The sequence below is a fragment of the Chiloscyllium punctatum genome, chromosome 23 (assembly GCF_047496795.1).
Source record: "Chiloscyllium punctatum isolate Juve2018m chromosome 23, sChiPun1.3, whole genome shotgun sequence".
In the NCBI taxonomy this organism is placed as follows: Eukaryota; Metazoa; Chordata; class Chondrichthyes; order Orectolobiformes; family Hemiscylliidae; genus Chiloscyllium; species Chiloscyllium punctatum.
This window is the reverse complement of record NC_092761.1, coordinates 47693534-47710865: the sequence shown is the minus strand read 5'-3', so window position 1 is coordinate 47710865 and position 17332 is coordinate 47693534. Positions and strand designations below refer to the sequence as shown.

Here is a 17332-nt window from a genome sequence, read left to right as displayed (position 1 = left end):
AAAAAGGCCAAACCCCACTGGACAATCAGTCCACAGGCAAATGCAGATGGACCTCAAATCCCAACTTATTTCACTAAAAAGGAAACAGTAAACACAAACACATACAACAGTCTGATCAACTGAACGATAAAATGTTACACATAACACAGACACCCCAGCAACCCAGCAAATTACCTGCTCCCCCAAAAGTCTGTCCACAAAGCACCCTGACCCTACACCCTGTCTAGCTCTCGGTTCACCCTGACACAGATTCACACCTCCTCTAGGTCAGCCTTTCCGTTATCCTCCCCAACCCCCACCGGAACGACAGCGACCAGGATAGATCACATACCTTCCAGCTTCCGAGATGGCCCATCCGCAAAATCTGGCGACCTCAACGACAGCCTTCCGGTACTTGGCCCGCCCCTACGCATCTTCTGGCACTCGGTCTGCCCTGATACACAATCCAAACACCTCCAGGATAGCCAGGCCCACTTCCACCTCAGGACAATGGCACTCAGGACGGCCTACCCACCATCCAGCTCTCAGAGTGACCTGTATTGGGATGGCCTACCCCCCATCCAGCTCTCAGGGTGACTGGTATCAGAATGGCCTACCCACCATCCAGCTCTCAGGGTGACTGGTATTGGGATGGCCTACCCACCATCCAGCTCTCAGGGTGACTGGTATCAGAATGGCCTACCCACCATCCAGCTCTCAGGGTGACCAGTATTGGGATGGCCTACCCACCATCCAGCTCTCAGGGTGACTGGTATCAGAATGGCCTACCCACCATCCAGCTCTCAGGGTGACTGATATCAGAATGGCCTACGCACCATCCAGCTCTCAGAGTGACCGGTATCAGAATGGCCTACCCACCATCCAGCTCTCAGGGTGATTAGTATCAGAATGACCTACCCACCATCCAGCTCTCAGGGTGACTGGTATCAGAATGGCCTACCCACCATCCAGCTCTCAGGGTGACTGGTATCAGAATGGCCTACCCACCATCCAACTCTCAGAGTGACTGGTATCAGAATGACCTACCCACCATCCAGCTCTCAGGGTGATTAGTAACAGAATGGTCTAACCACCATCCAGCTCTCAGGGTGACCGGTATCAGAATGGCCTACCCACCATCCAGCTCTCAGGGTGACTGGGATCAGAATGGCCTACCCACCATCCAGCTCTCAGGGTGATTAATATCAGAATGGCCTACCCACCATCCAGCTCTCAGGGTGACTGGTATCAGAATGGTCTACCCACCATCCAGCGCTCAGTGTGACTGGTATTGGAATGGCCTACCCACCATCCAGCTCTCAGCATGACTGGTATTGGAATGGCCTACCCACCATCCAGCTCTCAGAGTGACCAGTATTGGGATGGCCTACCCACCATCCAGCTCTCAGGGTGACTGGTATCAGAATGGCCTACCCACCATCCAGCTCTCAAGGTGACTCGTATCAGAATGGCCTACCCACCATCCAGCTCTCAGTGTGACTGGTATCAGAATGGCCTACCCACCATCCAGCTCTCAGTGTGACTGGTATTGGAATGGCCTACCTACCATCCAGCTCTCAGGGTGACTGGTATTGGAATGCCCTACCCACCATCCAGCTCTCAGAGTGACCAGTATTGGGATGGCCTACCCACCATCCAGCTCTCAGGGTGACTGGTATCAGAATGGCCTACCCACCATCCAGCTCTCAGGGTGACTGGTATCAGAATGGCCTACCCACCATCCAGCTCTCAGGGTGACCGGTATCAGAATGGCCTACCCACCATCCAGCTCTCAGGGTGATTAGTATCAGAATGGCCTACCCACCATCCAGCTCTCAGGGTGACTGGTTTCAGAATGGCCTACCCACCATCCAGCTCTCAGAGTGACCGATATCAGAATGGCCTACCCACCATCCAGCTCTCAGGGTGACCGGTATCAGAATGACCTACCCACCATCCAGCTCTCAGGGTGACCGATATCAGAATGGCCTACCCACCATCCAGCTCTCAGAGTGACTGGTATCAGAATGGCCTACCCACCATCCAACTCTCAGGGTGACCGGTATTGGAATGGCCTACCCACCATCCAACTCTCAGGGTGACCGATATCAGAATGGCCTACCCACCATCCAGCTCTCAGGGTGATTAGTATCAGAATGGCCTACCCACCATCCAGCTCTCAGGGTGACTGGTATCGGGATGGCCTACCCACCATCCAGCTCTCAGAGTGACCGATATCAGAATGGCCTACCCACCATCCAGCTCTCAGGGTGACCGGTATCAGAATGGCCTACCCACCATCCAGCTCTCAGAGTGACCGGTATCAGAATGACCTACCCACCATCCAGCTCTCAGGGTGACTGGTATCAGAATGGCCTACCCACCATCCAGCTCTCAGGGTGACTGGTATCAGAATGGCCTACCCACCATCCAGCTCTCAGGGTGATTAGTATCAGAATTGCCTACCCACCATCCAGCTCTCAGGGTGACTGGTATCAGAATGACCTACCTACCATCCAGCTCTCAGAGTGACCGATATCAGAATGGCCTACCCACCATCCAGCTCTCAGGGTGACCGGTATCAGAATGACCTACCCACCATCCAGCTCTCAGGGTGACCGATATCAGAATGGCCTACCCACCATCCAGCTCTCAGAGTGACTGGTATCAGAATGGCCTACCCACCATCCAGCTCTCAGGGTGATTAGTATCAGAATGGCCTACCCACCATCCAGCTCTCAGGGTGACTGGTATCGGGATGGCCTACCCACCATCCAGCTCTCAGAGTGACCGATATCAGAATGGCCTACCCACCATCCAGCTCTCAGTGTGACCGGTATCAGAATGGCCTACCCACCATCCAGCTCTCAGAGTGACCGGTATCAGAATGACCTACCCACCATCCAGCTCTCAGGGTGACTGGTATCAGAATGGCCTACCCACCATCCAGCTCTCAGGGTGACTGGTATCAGAATGGCCTACCCACCATCCAGCTCTCAGGGTGATTAGTATCAGAATTGCCTACCCACCATCCAGCTCTCAGGGTGACTGGTATCAGAATGACCTACCTACCATCCAGCTCTCAGAGTGACCGATATCAGAATGGCCTACCCACCATCCAGCTCTCAGGGTGACCGGTATCAGAATGACCTACCCACCATCCAGCTCTCAGGGTGACCGATATCAGAATGGCCTACCCACCATCCAGCTCTCAGAGTGACTGGTATCAGAATGGCCTACCCACCATCCAACTCTCAGGGTGACCGGTATTGGAATGGCCTACCCACCATCCAACTCTCAGGGTGACCGATATCAGAATGGCCTACCCACCATCCAGCTCTCAGGATGCCTAGTATCAGAATGACCTACCCACCATCCAGCTCTCAGGGTGATTAGTATCAGAATGGCCTACCCACCATCCAGCTCTCAGGGTGACCGCTATCAGAATGGCCTACCCACCATCCAGCTCTCAGGGTGACCGCTATCAGAATGGCCTACCCACCATCCAGCTCTCAGGGTGACTGGTATTGGAATGGCCTACCCACCATCCAGCTCTCAGGGTGACTGGTATCGGGATGGCCTACCCACCATCCAGCTCTCAGGGTGACAGGTATTGGAATGGCCTACCCACCATCCAGCTCTCAGGGTGACTGGTATTGGAATGGCCTACCCACCATCCAGCTCTCAGGGTGACTGGTATCAGAATGACCTACCCACCATCCAGCTCTCAGGGTGATTAGTATCAGAATGGTCTACCCACCATCCAGCTCTCAGGGTGACCGCTATCAGAATGGCCTACCCACCATCCAGCTCTCAGGGTGACTGATATCAGAATGGCCTACCCACCATCCAGCTCTCAGGGTGACCGCTATCAGAATGGCCTACACACCATCCAGCTCTCAGGGTGACTGGTATCGGGATGGCCTACCCACCATCCAGCTCTCAGGGTGATTAGTATCAGAATGGCCTACCCACCATCCAGCTCTCAGGGTGACTGGTATTGGAATGGCCTACCCACCATCCAGCTCTCAGTGTGACCGCTATCAGAATGGCCTACCCACCATCCAGCTCTCAGGGTGACTGGTATCAGAATGGCCTACCCACCATCCAGCTCTCAGGGTGACTGGTATCAGAATGGCCTACCCACCATCCAGCTCTCAGTGTGACTGGTATCAGAATGGCCTACCCACCATCCAGCTCTCAGTGTGACTGGTATTGGAATGGCCTACCTACCATCCAGCTCTCAGGGTGACTGGTATTGGAATGGCCTACCCACCATCCAGCTCTCAGAGTGACCAGTATTGGGATGGCCTACCCACCATCCAGCTCTCAGGGTGACTGGTATCAGAATGGCCTACCCACCATCCAGCTCTCAGGGTGACTGGTATCAGAATGGCCTACCCACCATCCAGCTCTCAGGGTGACCGGTATCAGAATGGCCTACCCACCATCCAGCTCTCAGGGTGATTAGTATCAGAATGGCCTACCCACCATCCAGCTCTCAGGGTGACTGGTTTCAGAATGGCCTACCCACCATCCAGCTCTCAGGGTGACCGGTATCAGAATGGCCTACCCACCATCCAGCTCTCAGGGTGATTAGTATCAGAATGGCCTACCCACCATCCAGCTCTCAGGGTGACCGATATCAGAATGGCCTACCCACCATCCAGCTCTCAGGGTGACTGGTATCAGAATGGCCTACCCACCATCCAGCTCTCAGGGAGACCGGTATCAGAATGGCCTTCTCACCATCCAGCTCTCAGGGTGACTGGTATCAGAATGGCCTACCCACCATCCAGCTCTCAGGGTGATTAGTATCAGAATGACCTACCCACCATCCAGCTCTCAGGGTGATTAGTATCAGAATGACCTACCCACCATCCAGCTCTCAGGGTGATTAGTATCAGAATGGCCTACCCACCATCCAGCTCTCAGGGTGACCGGTATCAGAATGGCCTACCCACCATCCAGCTCTCAGAGTGACCGCTATCAGAATGACCTACCCACCATCCAGCTCTCAGGGTGACTCGTCGTGGGATGGCCTACCCACCATCCAGCTCTCAGGATGCCTAGTATCAGAATGGCCTTCTCACCATCCAGCTCTCAAGTTGACAGGTATCAGAATGGCCTACCCACCATCCAGCTCTCAGGGTGACTGGTATCAGAATGGCCTACCCACCATCCAGCTCTCAGGGTGACCGGTATCAGAATGGCCTACCCACCATCCAGCTCTCAGGGTGACTGGTATTTGGATGGCCTACCCACCATCCAGCTCTCAGGGTGATTAATATCAGAATGGCCTACCCACCATCCAGCTCTCAGTGTGACCGGTATCAGAATGGCCTACCCACCATCCAGCTCTCAGGGTGACCGGTATCAGAATGGCCTACCCACCATCCAGCTCTCAGTGTGACTGGTATCAGAATGGCCTACCCACCTTCCAGCTCTCAGGGTGACTGGTATCGGGATGGCCTACCCACCATCCAGCTCTCAGGGAGATCGTCATTGGGTTGGCTTATGCACCTTATGATTGCTCGGGGCAGCACACTCACCTTCCAGTTCACGGGACGCCCTACCCACCCTCCAGCAGTCGGGGTGACTGCTTTCAAGACGATCTGACAGTCTTTCAGCTCATTGTAAGGCCTGCCAGACCCAGGGACACACATGACAGTGCAGGGTGATGAAATCAACCAGCAAAATAAAGGAGTTCGTTACCAAAAACTGAGTCCATGCTCAAAGGCAGAGTCTATGCCTGGTGGCAGAGTCCACTCAATAAGCAGCAAATGCATACACCACAACGCACACACAGGTCTCTACATAGATCTGCTCCATCCACAGTGCCCCAGGCCTACTCACAGAGGAACAGCCCATCTGGAATGGTATCGTTGACTCACAAGGGCTCAGTCCAGAACACCAAAAAGTTAGAACACATGCAAAACGGAACGTGCAGACACTAAAAATCAGATTGCAAGGGCTTAGCCCTGCCACGAAAATAAGCATTGTCCTTGCTCAGAATAAAACAAAAAGAAAGTAACACACAGGCTACAACCAGCCAGTGAAACAACAGTTCCCTAATGAGAGCTGAAATACACCAGTAACAGACTGACTGTGAAGATCAGCCAGTTCAGGACTCAGGTGTCCAACAACCAAACCAATAGCAGCACACAGGCTGTGACCAGCCAGCTCAGAGTCAGTCCGAAGTTGAGGAGATTCTAAATCCCCTGTTTATATTTCTTTTGCTTTTTTTTCAACCCCCCACAGTGCTGCCAACCAGTGGCAGTGCTTATTTATTCCCCAGCTCCCATGTCGTATTTGTGCAGTTGTAGGACATAATGCAGAAATTTTTATTTATTTTCCACCACCAGGAAGAAAGGAATCACTCCAGTGTCCAGTGACAAGCAGTGCCCTTCACATCAAAGAGTAATGCTGAGTGGGGAAAAAAGTGAAGGGGAGGGCAGGGATTAAATCAAAAAAGAGTTGAGGGTGAATAAAGCACTGCACTCCCTGCGGTGCCCAACTCTCCCTGAAAACCTCGAGGGTATTGGTAGACACCTCGTGCTCATTCTCCAGGGACACCCAGGCTCAAACGTAGTCGGGGAATAGGGTCAGACCATCGGCCCTAACGACCCCTCCACGTCCCACTGCCTGGACCTGTTTATGGCCAGTTTGGCCAGGCCCAGGAACAGACCCATAAGGAAGTCCTCTGATCTACCCTCTCCCCTCTGCACAGGGTGCCTAAGGATCAGGAGCGTGGGGCTGAAGTGCAACCAGAAACAGAGGAGAAGGTCTTTAAGGAAATCAAAAAGGGAGCGCAAGTGCCCACACCCAATATATACATGGTCCACAGACTCCACAGCGCCACAGAACAAGCAGTTGGGCTGGGAGTCTGTGAACAACCACAATCTGCAGTTGCAGGGGACTGCTGCGTGCAGCACCCTCCACTCCAGATCCCCGAGAGAAAGAGGGAGGTCTCCCACATAGAGAGCCCTCCACTGGGGCTCCCAGGGGTAAATAGGCACGCCAAGGCGTGTCCAGGCGGTGGATGAGGGAGAAGAGGTGGACGGTGTGCAGCAGCAGTCGAGACAGGGCCTTCCGTGATACATTCCTAAAAGGGACAAAACTAAAATTCCGGAGACAGTTCAGGTTTTGGGGCACAGGTTCCCAGGGGAAGTACGGGACCTTGGGGCCATGTGAAATTCCATCCGGGCAGGGGTGAGCACAGACCGGATTCCACCGCGCACCTCCAACTGATGCACTACATCGCGTCCAAGCACCGCCGTTTTAAGACGTCAAATGGCAGTGCCCATGAACCGGACATCTATCACTGCCCTGCTCGCTATGTCCTGCGGCAGCGTCCAGCCCAGGCCACTGGCACCCAGCACGTCCCCGACCCTGGTCACCCTCGCAGCCACGGCCCTCCCCTTCAACAGCCACTTAAACCCGCGAGTACGGAGGTGCGGATTCCTGAGCAACGGCTCCCTGACACAGCTGCTACTCCAGCCGGAGGGTAGGCGCGACGCGATTCAACCATGTTCCAGACAGTGATCAGGTCCTGGTAAAAGACAGGCAGCACCTTGAGGGCGACCTCCAAACCGTCACGGTCGATGAACAGCAGCTGCGTGTTGTAGTTGAGGTTACGCACCTGGCGGAAAAAAATACGTCGCCAGGGCGCACCACCTAGGAGGAGGCTCGACGTAAAGGTATCGCCGCAAGGTCTGAAGGCGGAACGTCGCGACCTGGGTGCGGACGCACACCAGCGACTGACCGCCCTCCTCAATAGGGAGACTCAGAACCTGCGCAGCGACCCAGTGCATCTTTTTGTCCCAGGAGAAGTCGACCAATGTTCTCTGGATGTCAACGACAAAAACAGGAGGAGGGACCAAAGGAGCACATAGTGACCTCCTCCTGGGCCTTGCAAATGAACACCTGGCACCAGAGGATTACACAAGTTTGAGGGCAGGGTCCTCAAGTCTAAGCAGGAGAGGTTGCACACCTGATCGGATCTCCCCAGAGTTAGGAGATGGGGAGAAGAAGCTAACTGGCTATAAAGGGCAGAAGGTTAGAGATCATGACCCTCTGGACCCGACGGGTAGGAATATCATCTCCACAGTGAGCCCCTTCTGCACGGCCAGGTGGAACGCCTGCTTGGTCTTCAGGAAGAATACAGCCTTCCCAACCATGCGGAATGTAGTGACGATGGCCATTGGGCTGACCACACCGCCATGGCCTTATTGCAGGCATCGATGGTCATACTTGGGTGGGGATAGGCCTTTACCCCCAGGCATTTGGTTAGGTGACTGAAGGGACATCTGTTTGCAGCCAAGGCTGGAGCAGCTGGGCATAAGGCAGTGGCTACCCCTGGATAAGTGCGTATGGGGCCTGCTATTTTAGGGCTTGTGCTGGACTGCCACACATGGTCATCTCCTGCGTGAGACTTACATATCGGCGGTGATTGTGGCACTGGAACATCCTGGCAGCAGCAGCAACATTCCTGGGTGTTGGACCGGTCCAGGCAGCAGTCACATTCCTGAGTGTTGGAGCGGCCCAGGCAGCAGTAACAGTCCTGGGTGTTGGAGCGGCCCAGGCAGCAGTAACAGTCCTGGGTGTTGGAGCGGCCCAGGCAGCAGTAACAGTCCTGGGTGTTGCTGGGGCCCAGGCAGCAGTAACTGTCCTGGGTGTTGGAGCGGCCCAGGCAGCAGTAACATTCCTGGGTGTTGGAGCGGCCCAGGCAGCAGTAACAGTCCTGGGTGTTGGAGCGGCCCAGGCAGCAGTAACAGTCCTGGGTGTTGGTGTGGCCCAGGCAGCAGTAACAGTCCTGGGTGTTGGAGCGGCCCAGGCAGCAGTAACAGTCCTGGGTGTTGCTGGGGCCCAGGCAGCAGGATCAGTCCTGGGTGTTGGAGCGGCCCAGGCAGCATGAACAGTCCTGGGTGTTGGTGGGTCCCAGGCAGCAGTAACAGTCCTGCGTGTTGCTGGGGCCCAGGCAGCAGTAAGAGTCCTGGATGTTGCTGGGGCCCAGGCAGCAGGAACAGTCCTGGGTGTTGGTGGGGCCCAGGCAGCAGTAACAGTCCTGGGTGTTGGAGCAGCCCAGGCAGCAGTAACAGTCCTGGGTGTTGCTGGGGCCCAGGCAGCAGTAACAACCCTCGGTGTTGGTGGGGCCCAGGCAGCAGTAACAGTCCTGGGTGTTGCTGGGGCCCAGGCAGCAGTAACAGTCCTGGGTGTTGGTGGGGCCCAGGCAGCAGTAACAGTCCTGGGTGTTGGAGCGGCCCAGGCAGCAGTAACAGTCCTGGGTGTTGGAGCGGCCCAGGCAGCAGTAACAGTCCTGGGTGTTGGAGCGGCCCAGGCAGCAGGAACAGTCCTGGGTGTTGCTGGGGCCCAGGCAGCAGTAACAGCCCTCGGTGTTGGAGTGGCCCAGGCAGCATTAACAGTCCTGGGTGTTGGTGGGGCCCAGGCAGCAGTAACAGTCCTGGGTGTTGCTGGGGCCCAGGCAGCAGTAACAGTCCTGGGTGTTGGAGCGGCCCAGGCAGCAGTAACAGTCCTGGGTGTTGGAGCGGCCCAGGCAGCAGTAACAGTCCTCGGTGTTGGAGCGGCCCAGGCAGCAGGAACAGTCCTGGGTGTTGGAGCGGCCCAGGCAGCAGTAACAGTCCTGGGTGTTGGTGGGTCCCAGGCAGCAGTAACAGTCCTGGGTGTTGGTGGGACCCAGGCAGCAGTAACAGTCCTGGGTGTTGGTGGGGCCCAGGCAGCAGTAACAGTCCTGGGTGTTGCTGGGGCCCAGGCAGCAGTAACAGTCCTGGGTGTTGGAGCGGCCCAGGCAGCAGGAACAGTTCTGGGTGTTGGTGGGGCCCAGGCAGCAGTAACAGTCCTGGGTGTTGCTGGGGCCCAGGCAGCATTAACAGTTCTGGGTGTTGGTGGGACCCAGGCAGCAGTAACAGTCCTGGGTGTTGGAGCGGCCCAGGCAGCAGGAACAGTCCTGGATGTTGGTGGGGCCCAGGCAGCAGTAACAGTCCTGGGTGTTGGTGGGGCCCAGGCAGCAGTAACAGTCCTGGGTGTTGCTGGGGCCCAGGCAGCAGTAACAGTCCTGGGTGTTGGAGCGGCCCAGGCAGCAGTAACAGTCCTGGGTGTTGGAGCGGCCCAGGCAGCAGTAACATTCCTGGGTGTTGGAGCGGCCCAGGCAGCAGTAACAGTCCTGGGTGTTGGAGCGGCCCAGGCAGCAGTAACAGTCCTGGGTGTTGGTGGGGCCCAGGCAGCAGTAACAGCCCTCCGTGTTGATGGGGCCCAGGCAGTAGTAACAGTCCTGGGTGTTGGAGCGGCCCAGGCAGCAGTAACAGTCCTGGGTGTTGGAGCGGCCCAGGCAGCAGTAACAGCCCTCCGTGTTGTTGGGGCCCAGGTAGCAGTAACAGCAGCAGTCTACATAGTCCAAAATGGAAAAACACAGACATGCAAAAAAGCAGCAGGCTTCCTTCTAACAACAGTACGTTGGCTATGGCCAGCCACCTGACAATCCCCCGAACTGAGGGGTTTTTGCATCTCCTGATTATTTGCCCCAAACTATCACCTAACTGTGGTAGTGCTTATTTTTTCCCAGCCCCCATGTCGTGTGTGTTGTGTGTGCAGGTCTTCTGGTTATATTGGTCAGCCAGGGCTTTACTGGGTGGCCCAGGTTAACAAACCCAATCGAGGACCCCATAGTCAACATGATTTAGTTTGTTCCAATCACTACAGTCTTGTATAGACAGCTGCGATCACGTAAATCCCAAGAGGAATAGAAGGGCAGTAGGAGTACACTTAAATGGGAAAATCAGGAGGGCAAAAATGGAACATGAGATAGCTTTGGTAGATAAGGTAAAGGAGAATGCAAAGAGAATCTACAAATAAATTAAGAGCAAAAAAGTAACCAGGGAGATCCCCTTAAAGATCAATGAGATGTGTGAGATTTGAAATATTTCACATCAGTATTTTCCATGGAGAGAGGTAGGAAAGCCAGGGAACACGGGAAATAAATTGTGATATCTTGAAAAGTGTTGAAGAGTGTGGCGCTGTTACTGCTGCATGGGCCCCACCAACTCCCAGAACTGTTACTGCTTCAAAAATCCAATGGCATCTCTTATAGCCTAGGAGGGCCTTTTGCTGAACTGACTTGTTTTAGTCTGATCTTGACCGCCCCGTCTACAATTCTACACATCTTCTCCTTTAGACTCTGAAGCTGTTCACCTGTTGTAGCTCAATCCAATGTATTTACTGTCGCTACTCCCGAGATGTAACCTGCTCCTGGGATTTCTCATAATTCTCTCGTTATTTTCCTGAAACCTTTCTCTGACATATTCTCTGTCCCACCCAACTGTGAGCCTAAAGGTTGGGCAAACAATTGTTTCATGGGGATGGGACACCATTTGGGTACTTGACCATCTGTCTGGTTTTCAGTTCAGAGATCACAGCTGTACTCTCTGGATTCAGGGTCATGGCTACCTTTTCACAAATAATGGTGACATTACAATTACATGTAGCACCTTGGTCCTGGAGGAATGCTGTCTCTTTTATTTTACTGTATCGGTTGTATATGGTCGAAATTACAAATAAATACTACTCTACACATCAACTCTGGAGAATCCTTACATCCAATGCAAATGGGACCACCATTTTTTGCTTAAACAATTTACTGACCATTTCAATCCTCTTCCTCTCAGGCTCATACCTACTCTAAATCCTGGATTGCACCAGGGTTTACAGATTGTGACAGCATTGAATATTTTGGAGATGTAAAGCATATTGTCACAACACTGTCTCCACATATGTATTCCACTGGCTTTTGTCCTAAACCCTTGATTTGAACTTGATTACATATGATATTTGTTGGGCTCCATGTTAACTGACCAACTCATAGAACATAGAACATAGAAAAATACAGCGAAGTACAGGCCCTTCGGCCCTCGATGTTGCGCCGACCGAAGCCTACCTAACCTACACTAGCCCAATAACCTCCATATGCTTGTCCAATGCCCACTTAAATGACCATAAAGAGGGAGAGTCCACCACTGATACTGGCAGGGCAGTCCATGAACTCACAACCCGCTGAGTAAAACATCTACCCCTAACATCTGTCCTATACCTACCTCCCCTTAATTTAAAGCTGTGTCCCCGAGTAACAGCTGACTTCATTAGTGGAAAAAGGTTCTCACTGTCAACCCTATCTAAACCCCTAATCATCTTGTACACCTCTATCAAATCTCCCCTAAACCTTCTTTTCTCCAATAAGAAAAGCCCCAAGTGCCTCAGCCTTTCCTCATACGATCTTCCTACCATGCCAGGCAACATCCTGGTAAACCTCCTCTGCACTTGTTCCAACGCCTCCACATCCTTCCTATAGTATGGCGACCAAAACTGCACACAATACTCCAGATGAGGCTGCACCAGAATCTTATACAACTGCAACATGACCTCAGGACTCCGGAACTCAATTCCTCTACCAATAAATCCCAGTTCGCAATATGCCTTCTTCACAGCACTACTTACCTGGGTGGCAACTTTCAAAGATCTGTGTACATGGACACCAAGATCTCTCTGCTCATCCACACTGCCAAGTAGCCTACCATTAGCCCAGTAATCCATCTTCTTGTTGCTCCTACCAAAGTGAATGACTTCACACTTAGCTACATTGAATTCCATTTGCCACCTTTCTGCCCAGCTCTGCAACTTATCTATATCCTGCTGTAATCTGCCACATCCTTCTTTGCTGTCCACAACTCCACCGACTTTCGTGTCATCCACAAACTTGCTCAGCCAGCCTTCAAGCCCCTCCTCCAGGTCATTTATAAAAATGACTAACAGCAATGGTCCCAAAACAGATCCTTGCGGAACACCGCTAGTAACTGCACTCCAAGATGAACCTATACCATCAACTACTACCCTTTCTGTCTTCTTCCAGCCAGCCAATTCCTAATCCAAACCGCTAATGTACCCTCAATGCCATACCTCCGTAGTTTTTGCATTAGCCTGCCATGGGGTACCTTATCGAATGCCTTGCTAAAATCCATATACACCACATCTACTGCTTTACCCTCGTCCACTTCCGTGGTCACCTTCTCAAAGAATTCAACAAGGTTTGTGAGGCACGACCTGCCCTTCACAAAACCATGCTGACTATCCTTGGTCACATTATTCCTATCCAGATGTTCATAAATCCTATCCCTTACAATTCTCTCTCAGCCTTTGCCCACAACAGAAGTGAGACTCACTGGCCTATAGTTACTCGGGCTATCCCTGCTCCCCTTCTTGAACAAGGGGACCACATTCGCTATCCTCCAGTCTTCTGGCACTATTCCCGTAGACAACGACAACATAAAAATCAAGGCCAATGGCTCCGCTATCTCCTCCCTAGCTTCCCAGAGGATCCTAGGATAAATGCCATCAGGCCCAGAGGACTTATCTATTTTCATCCTTTTCAGTATTCCCCAGACCTCTTCCCTACGTACCTCAAGGCCATCCATTCTAATCACTTGTGACTCAATATTCACATCAGCAACAATGTCCTGTTCCTGAGTGAATACTGACGAAAAGTATTGATTTAGTGTCTCACCAATCTCCTCCGCCTCCACGCACAACTTCCCACTCGTATCCTTGACTGAACCGATACCTACCCTAGTCATCCTTTTATTCCTGACATGCCTATAGAAAGCCTTTGAGTTTTCCCTAATCCGACCAACTAAGGACTTTTTATGTCCCCTTCTCGCTGCTCTTAGCTCTCTCTTTAGATTCTTCCTGGCTACCTTATAACTCTCAATCGCCCCAACTGAACCTTCACGCCTCATCTTTACATAGGCCGCCCTCTTCCCTTTCACAAGGGATTCCAATTCCTTATTAAACCACGGCTCCCTCACAAGACCCTTTACTCCCTGCCTGACTGGTACATACTTATCAAGGACACCCATTAGCTGTTCCTTGAACAATCTCCACATATCATTTGTGTTCTTCCCTTGAAGCCTATTTTTCCAATCCACGCATCCTAAGTCATGCCTCACCGCATCATAATTTCCCTGCCCCCAGCTATAACTGTTGCCCTGCAGTGCACACTTATCCCTTTCCATCACTAGAGTAAAAGTCACCGAGTTGTGGTCACTGCCCCCGAAGTGCTCACCTACTTCCAAGTCTAACACCTGGCCTGGTTCATTCCCTAGAACCAAATCCAGTATAGCCTCACCTCTTGTTGGCCTGTCTACATGTTGTGTCAGGAAACCCTCCTGCACACATTGGACAAACACCAACCCATCTAACGAACTCGAGCTATAGCTTTCCCAGTCAATATCTGGGAAGTTAAAGTCCCCCATAACAACCACCCTGCTACTTTCACCCTTCTCCTGAATCATCCTTGCAATACTTTCCTCTACTTCTCTCGGACTATTAGGAGGCCTGTAGAAAACTCCTAACAGGGTGACCTCACCTTTCCTATTTCTAACCTCCACCCAAACTATCTCAGATAGCAAGTCTTCCTCCATCACCCTTTCAACTGCTGTAATACTATCCTTGACAAGCAATGCCACACCTCCCCCTCTTTTACCCCCAACTCTGACCCTACTAAAACATTTAAACCCTGGAACCTGCAACAGCCATTCCTGTCCCTGTTCTACCCACGTCTCTGTAATGGCCACAACATCGAAGTCCCAGGTACCAACCCATGCTGCAAGCTCACCTACCTTATTTCTTATACTTCTGGCATTATATACTTCAAGCCACCTTCCTGTTTACAGGCACCGTCCTTCGAGATCGATGCCATGTTCCTAACCTCCCTACACTCAAGGTCCTGTACCCTAAAGCTACAGTCCAGGTTCCCATGCCCCTGCAGAGTTAGTTTAAACCCTCCCAAAGAGCACTAGCAAACCTCCCCCCAAGGATACTGGTGCCCCTCAGGTTCAGGTGTAGACCATCCTGTTTATAGAGGTCCCACCTTCCCCAGAAAGAACCCCAGTTATCCAGAAACCGGAATCCCTCCCTCCTGCACCATCCCTGTAGCCACGCATTTAACTCTTCACTCTCCCTATTCCTCAACTCTCTGTCACGTGGCACGGGTAACAAACCAGAGACAACAACTCTGTTCGTTCTAGCTCTGAGCTTCCAACCTAGCTCCCTGAAAGCCTGTCTAACATCATCACCCCTCTTCCTACCTATGTTGTTGGTGCCAACGTGGACCCCGATCTGGGGCTGCTCCCCCTCCCCCTTAAGGACCCAGAAAACACAATCAGAGACGTCACGTACCCTTGCACCTGGGAGGCAACATACCAATCGTGAGTCTCTGTTGCCCCGCAAAACCGCCTATCTGTGCCCCTCTCTATTGAGTCCCCAATAACTATCACTCTACCTTTCTCCACCCTTCCCTTCTGAGCAACGGGGACAGGCTCCGTGCCAGAGGCCTGAACCTCGTTGCTTACCCCTGGTAAGTCATCCCCCCCACAAGTATCCAAAAAGGTCTTGAGGGGAATGACCGCAGGGGGTCCCTGCACTGGCTGCTTCCTCCCACTCCCCCTCACTGTCACCCATCTCTCTCTACCTTTTGGAGTTACTACTTCCCTAAAGCTCTGATCTATGATCCCCTCTGCCTCCCGAATGATCCGCAGTTCATCCAACTCCAGCTCCAGTTCCCGAACACGGTCTTGGAGGAGCTGGAGATGGGTGCACTTCTTGCAAGTGTAATCAGGAGGGACGCTAATGGCTTCCCTCACCTCATACATGTTGCAAGAGGAACATTGCACTGCCTTCGCTGCCATCCCTCTAAAAGAGAAACTTTAAAAACTAGATCTAAAGAAACAAACAAGCAAAATGCAGCACTTACCTGCTTATTACAACGGGTCGTATTATTAGGTTAGAGGAGGAGGGCGGGTGGGAGGCTCTACCCGTGTAGTGCCTCGGGTTCCTCGCCTGCGCGCTTTTATAAGAAAAAAACCTTCCCAGGTAAGCTAGCGCGACACCAGCTTCCGGGTCCGCTAGGCGCTTAAAGAAAAAGCTTTAAATTTTAGCCGTTAAAAAAAACAATAACTGGACTAGACCGCAACTAAAAAAAAAACGCCATCAGACAGCTGTTACCTGCTCCGCCGAGAGAGTGAGGCCGAAGGCTTGGAGCTGCACGCTTTTATAAGAAAAAAACCTTCCCAGGTAAGCTAGAGTGACACCAGCTTCTGAAATCTATTGTCCACGTGACTGGGTGGCAGGGCTTCCATATGGCCTTCATATAAATGTTTACTGGCACCACCCCTGGCATCATGACCTACTCAATTCATAATTTAGTTTTCCTGTTACCATTTCATACATGCAGTCAGACTCCCCTTCATAAAAACATAGAAACACAGAAGAAAGGAGGAAGCCATTTGGCCCATTGAGTTGTTCCCATTCATCACGATCGTGGCTGATCATCCAACTCAAAGACCTAATCCTGCTTTCTCCCCATAACCTTTGATCCCATTCACCCCAAGTGCTATATCAAGCCACCTGTTGAATACTTTCAATGTTTTAGCATCAGCTACTTCCTGTGATAATGAATTCCACAGGCTCACCACTCTCTGGGTGAAGAAATGCCTGATCTCTGTCCTAAATTGCTCACTCCAAATCCTCAGGTGATGACAACTCGATCGGGATGCACTATTGAGAACCTCCTCCCTGCATCTACCCTGTCCGGTCCTGTTAGAATTTTGTAAGTCTCTGAGATCACTCCCCCCCCCCCCCCCCCCACCTTACATGTCTGAACTCCAGTGAGAACAATCCTGTAGTACTGAATCTCTCCTCAGGTGTCAGTCCCGCCATCGCCAGTATCAGTCTGGGTAAACCGTCGCTGCACTCCCTTGACAGTAAGAGCATTCTTCCTCAGGAAAGGAGACTAAATCTGCACACAATATTCTCGGTGTGCCTTCACTAAGGCCCTGTATAATTGCAACAACATATTCCTATTCCTGCACTCGATACCTCTCACAATGAAGGCCAACATCCCATTTGCCTTCTTTACCTCCTGCTGCACCTGCATGCTTACCTTCAGCGACTGGTGCACAAGGACACCCGGGTCCCACTGCATACTCCCCTCTCCCAATTTGCATCCATTCAGACAGGAATCTGCCCTCTTGTTTTTGCTTCCAAAATGAATAACCTCACATTTATCCAAATTACTGCATCTGTCATTGATTTGGTTGCTCTTAGTGTCCATTGTCCATTCCTGAAGCAGATGACGATGATGGTCACTAGCCTGTAAAGAACAAGGATCCAGCACATCTTGCCCGAAGGGTTATTTATCACGTTTCAGCTTCATACAACTTCAGTTGGGACCAGTGGGGCAAATGGGATTAGATTAATTTTGGATACCTGGTTGGCATGGGTGAGTTGG

The 17332-nt window shown here is 52.2% G+C and overlaps 1 protein-coding gene across 1 annotated transcript in view; it reads right to left on the bottom strand.

The window, feature by feature from the left end:
- The window catches only part of LOC140493951 (uncharacterized), a 296726-nt gene that overhangs the window by 88333 nt on the left and 191061 nt on the right, over positions 1 to 17332 (bottom strand). The window contains 2 exon segments of the mRNA XM_072592902.1: positions 7573 to 7621; positions 8419 to 10383. Of these exon segments, the coding sequence (XP_072449003.1) occupies positions 7573 to 7621; positions 8419 to 10383 (2014 nt within the window).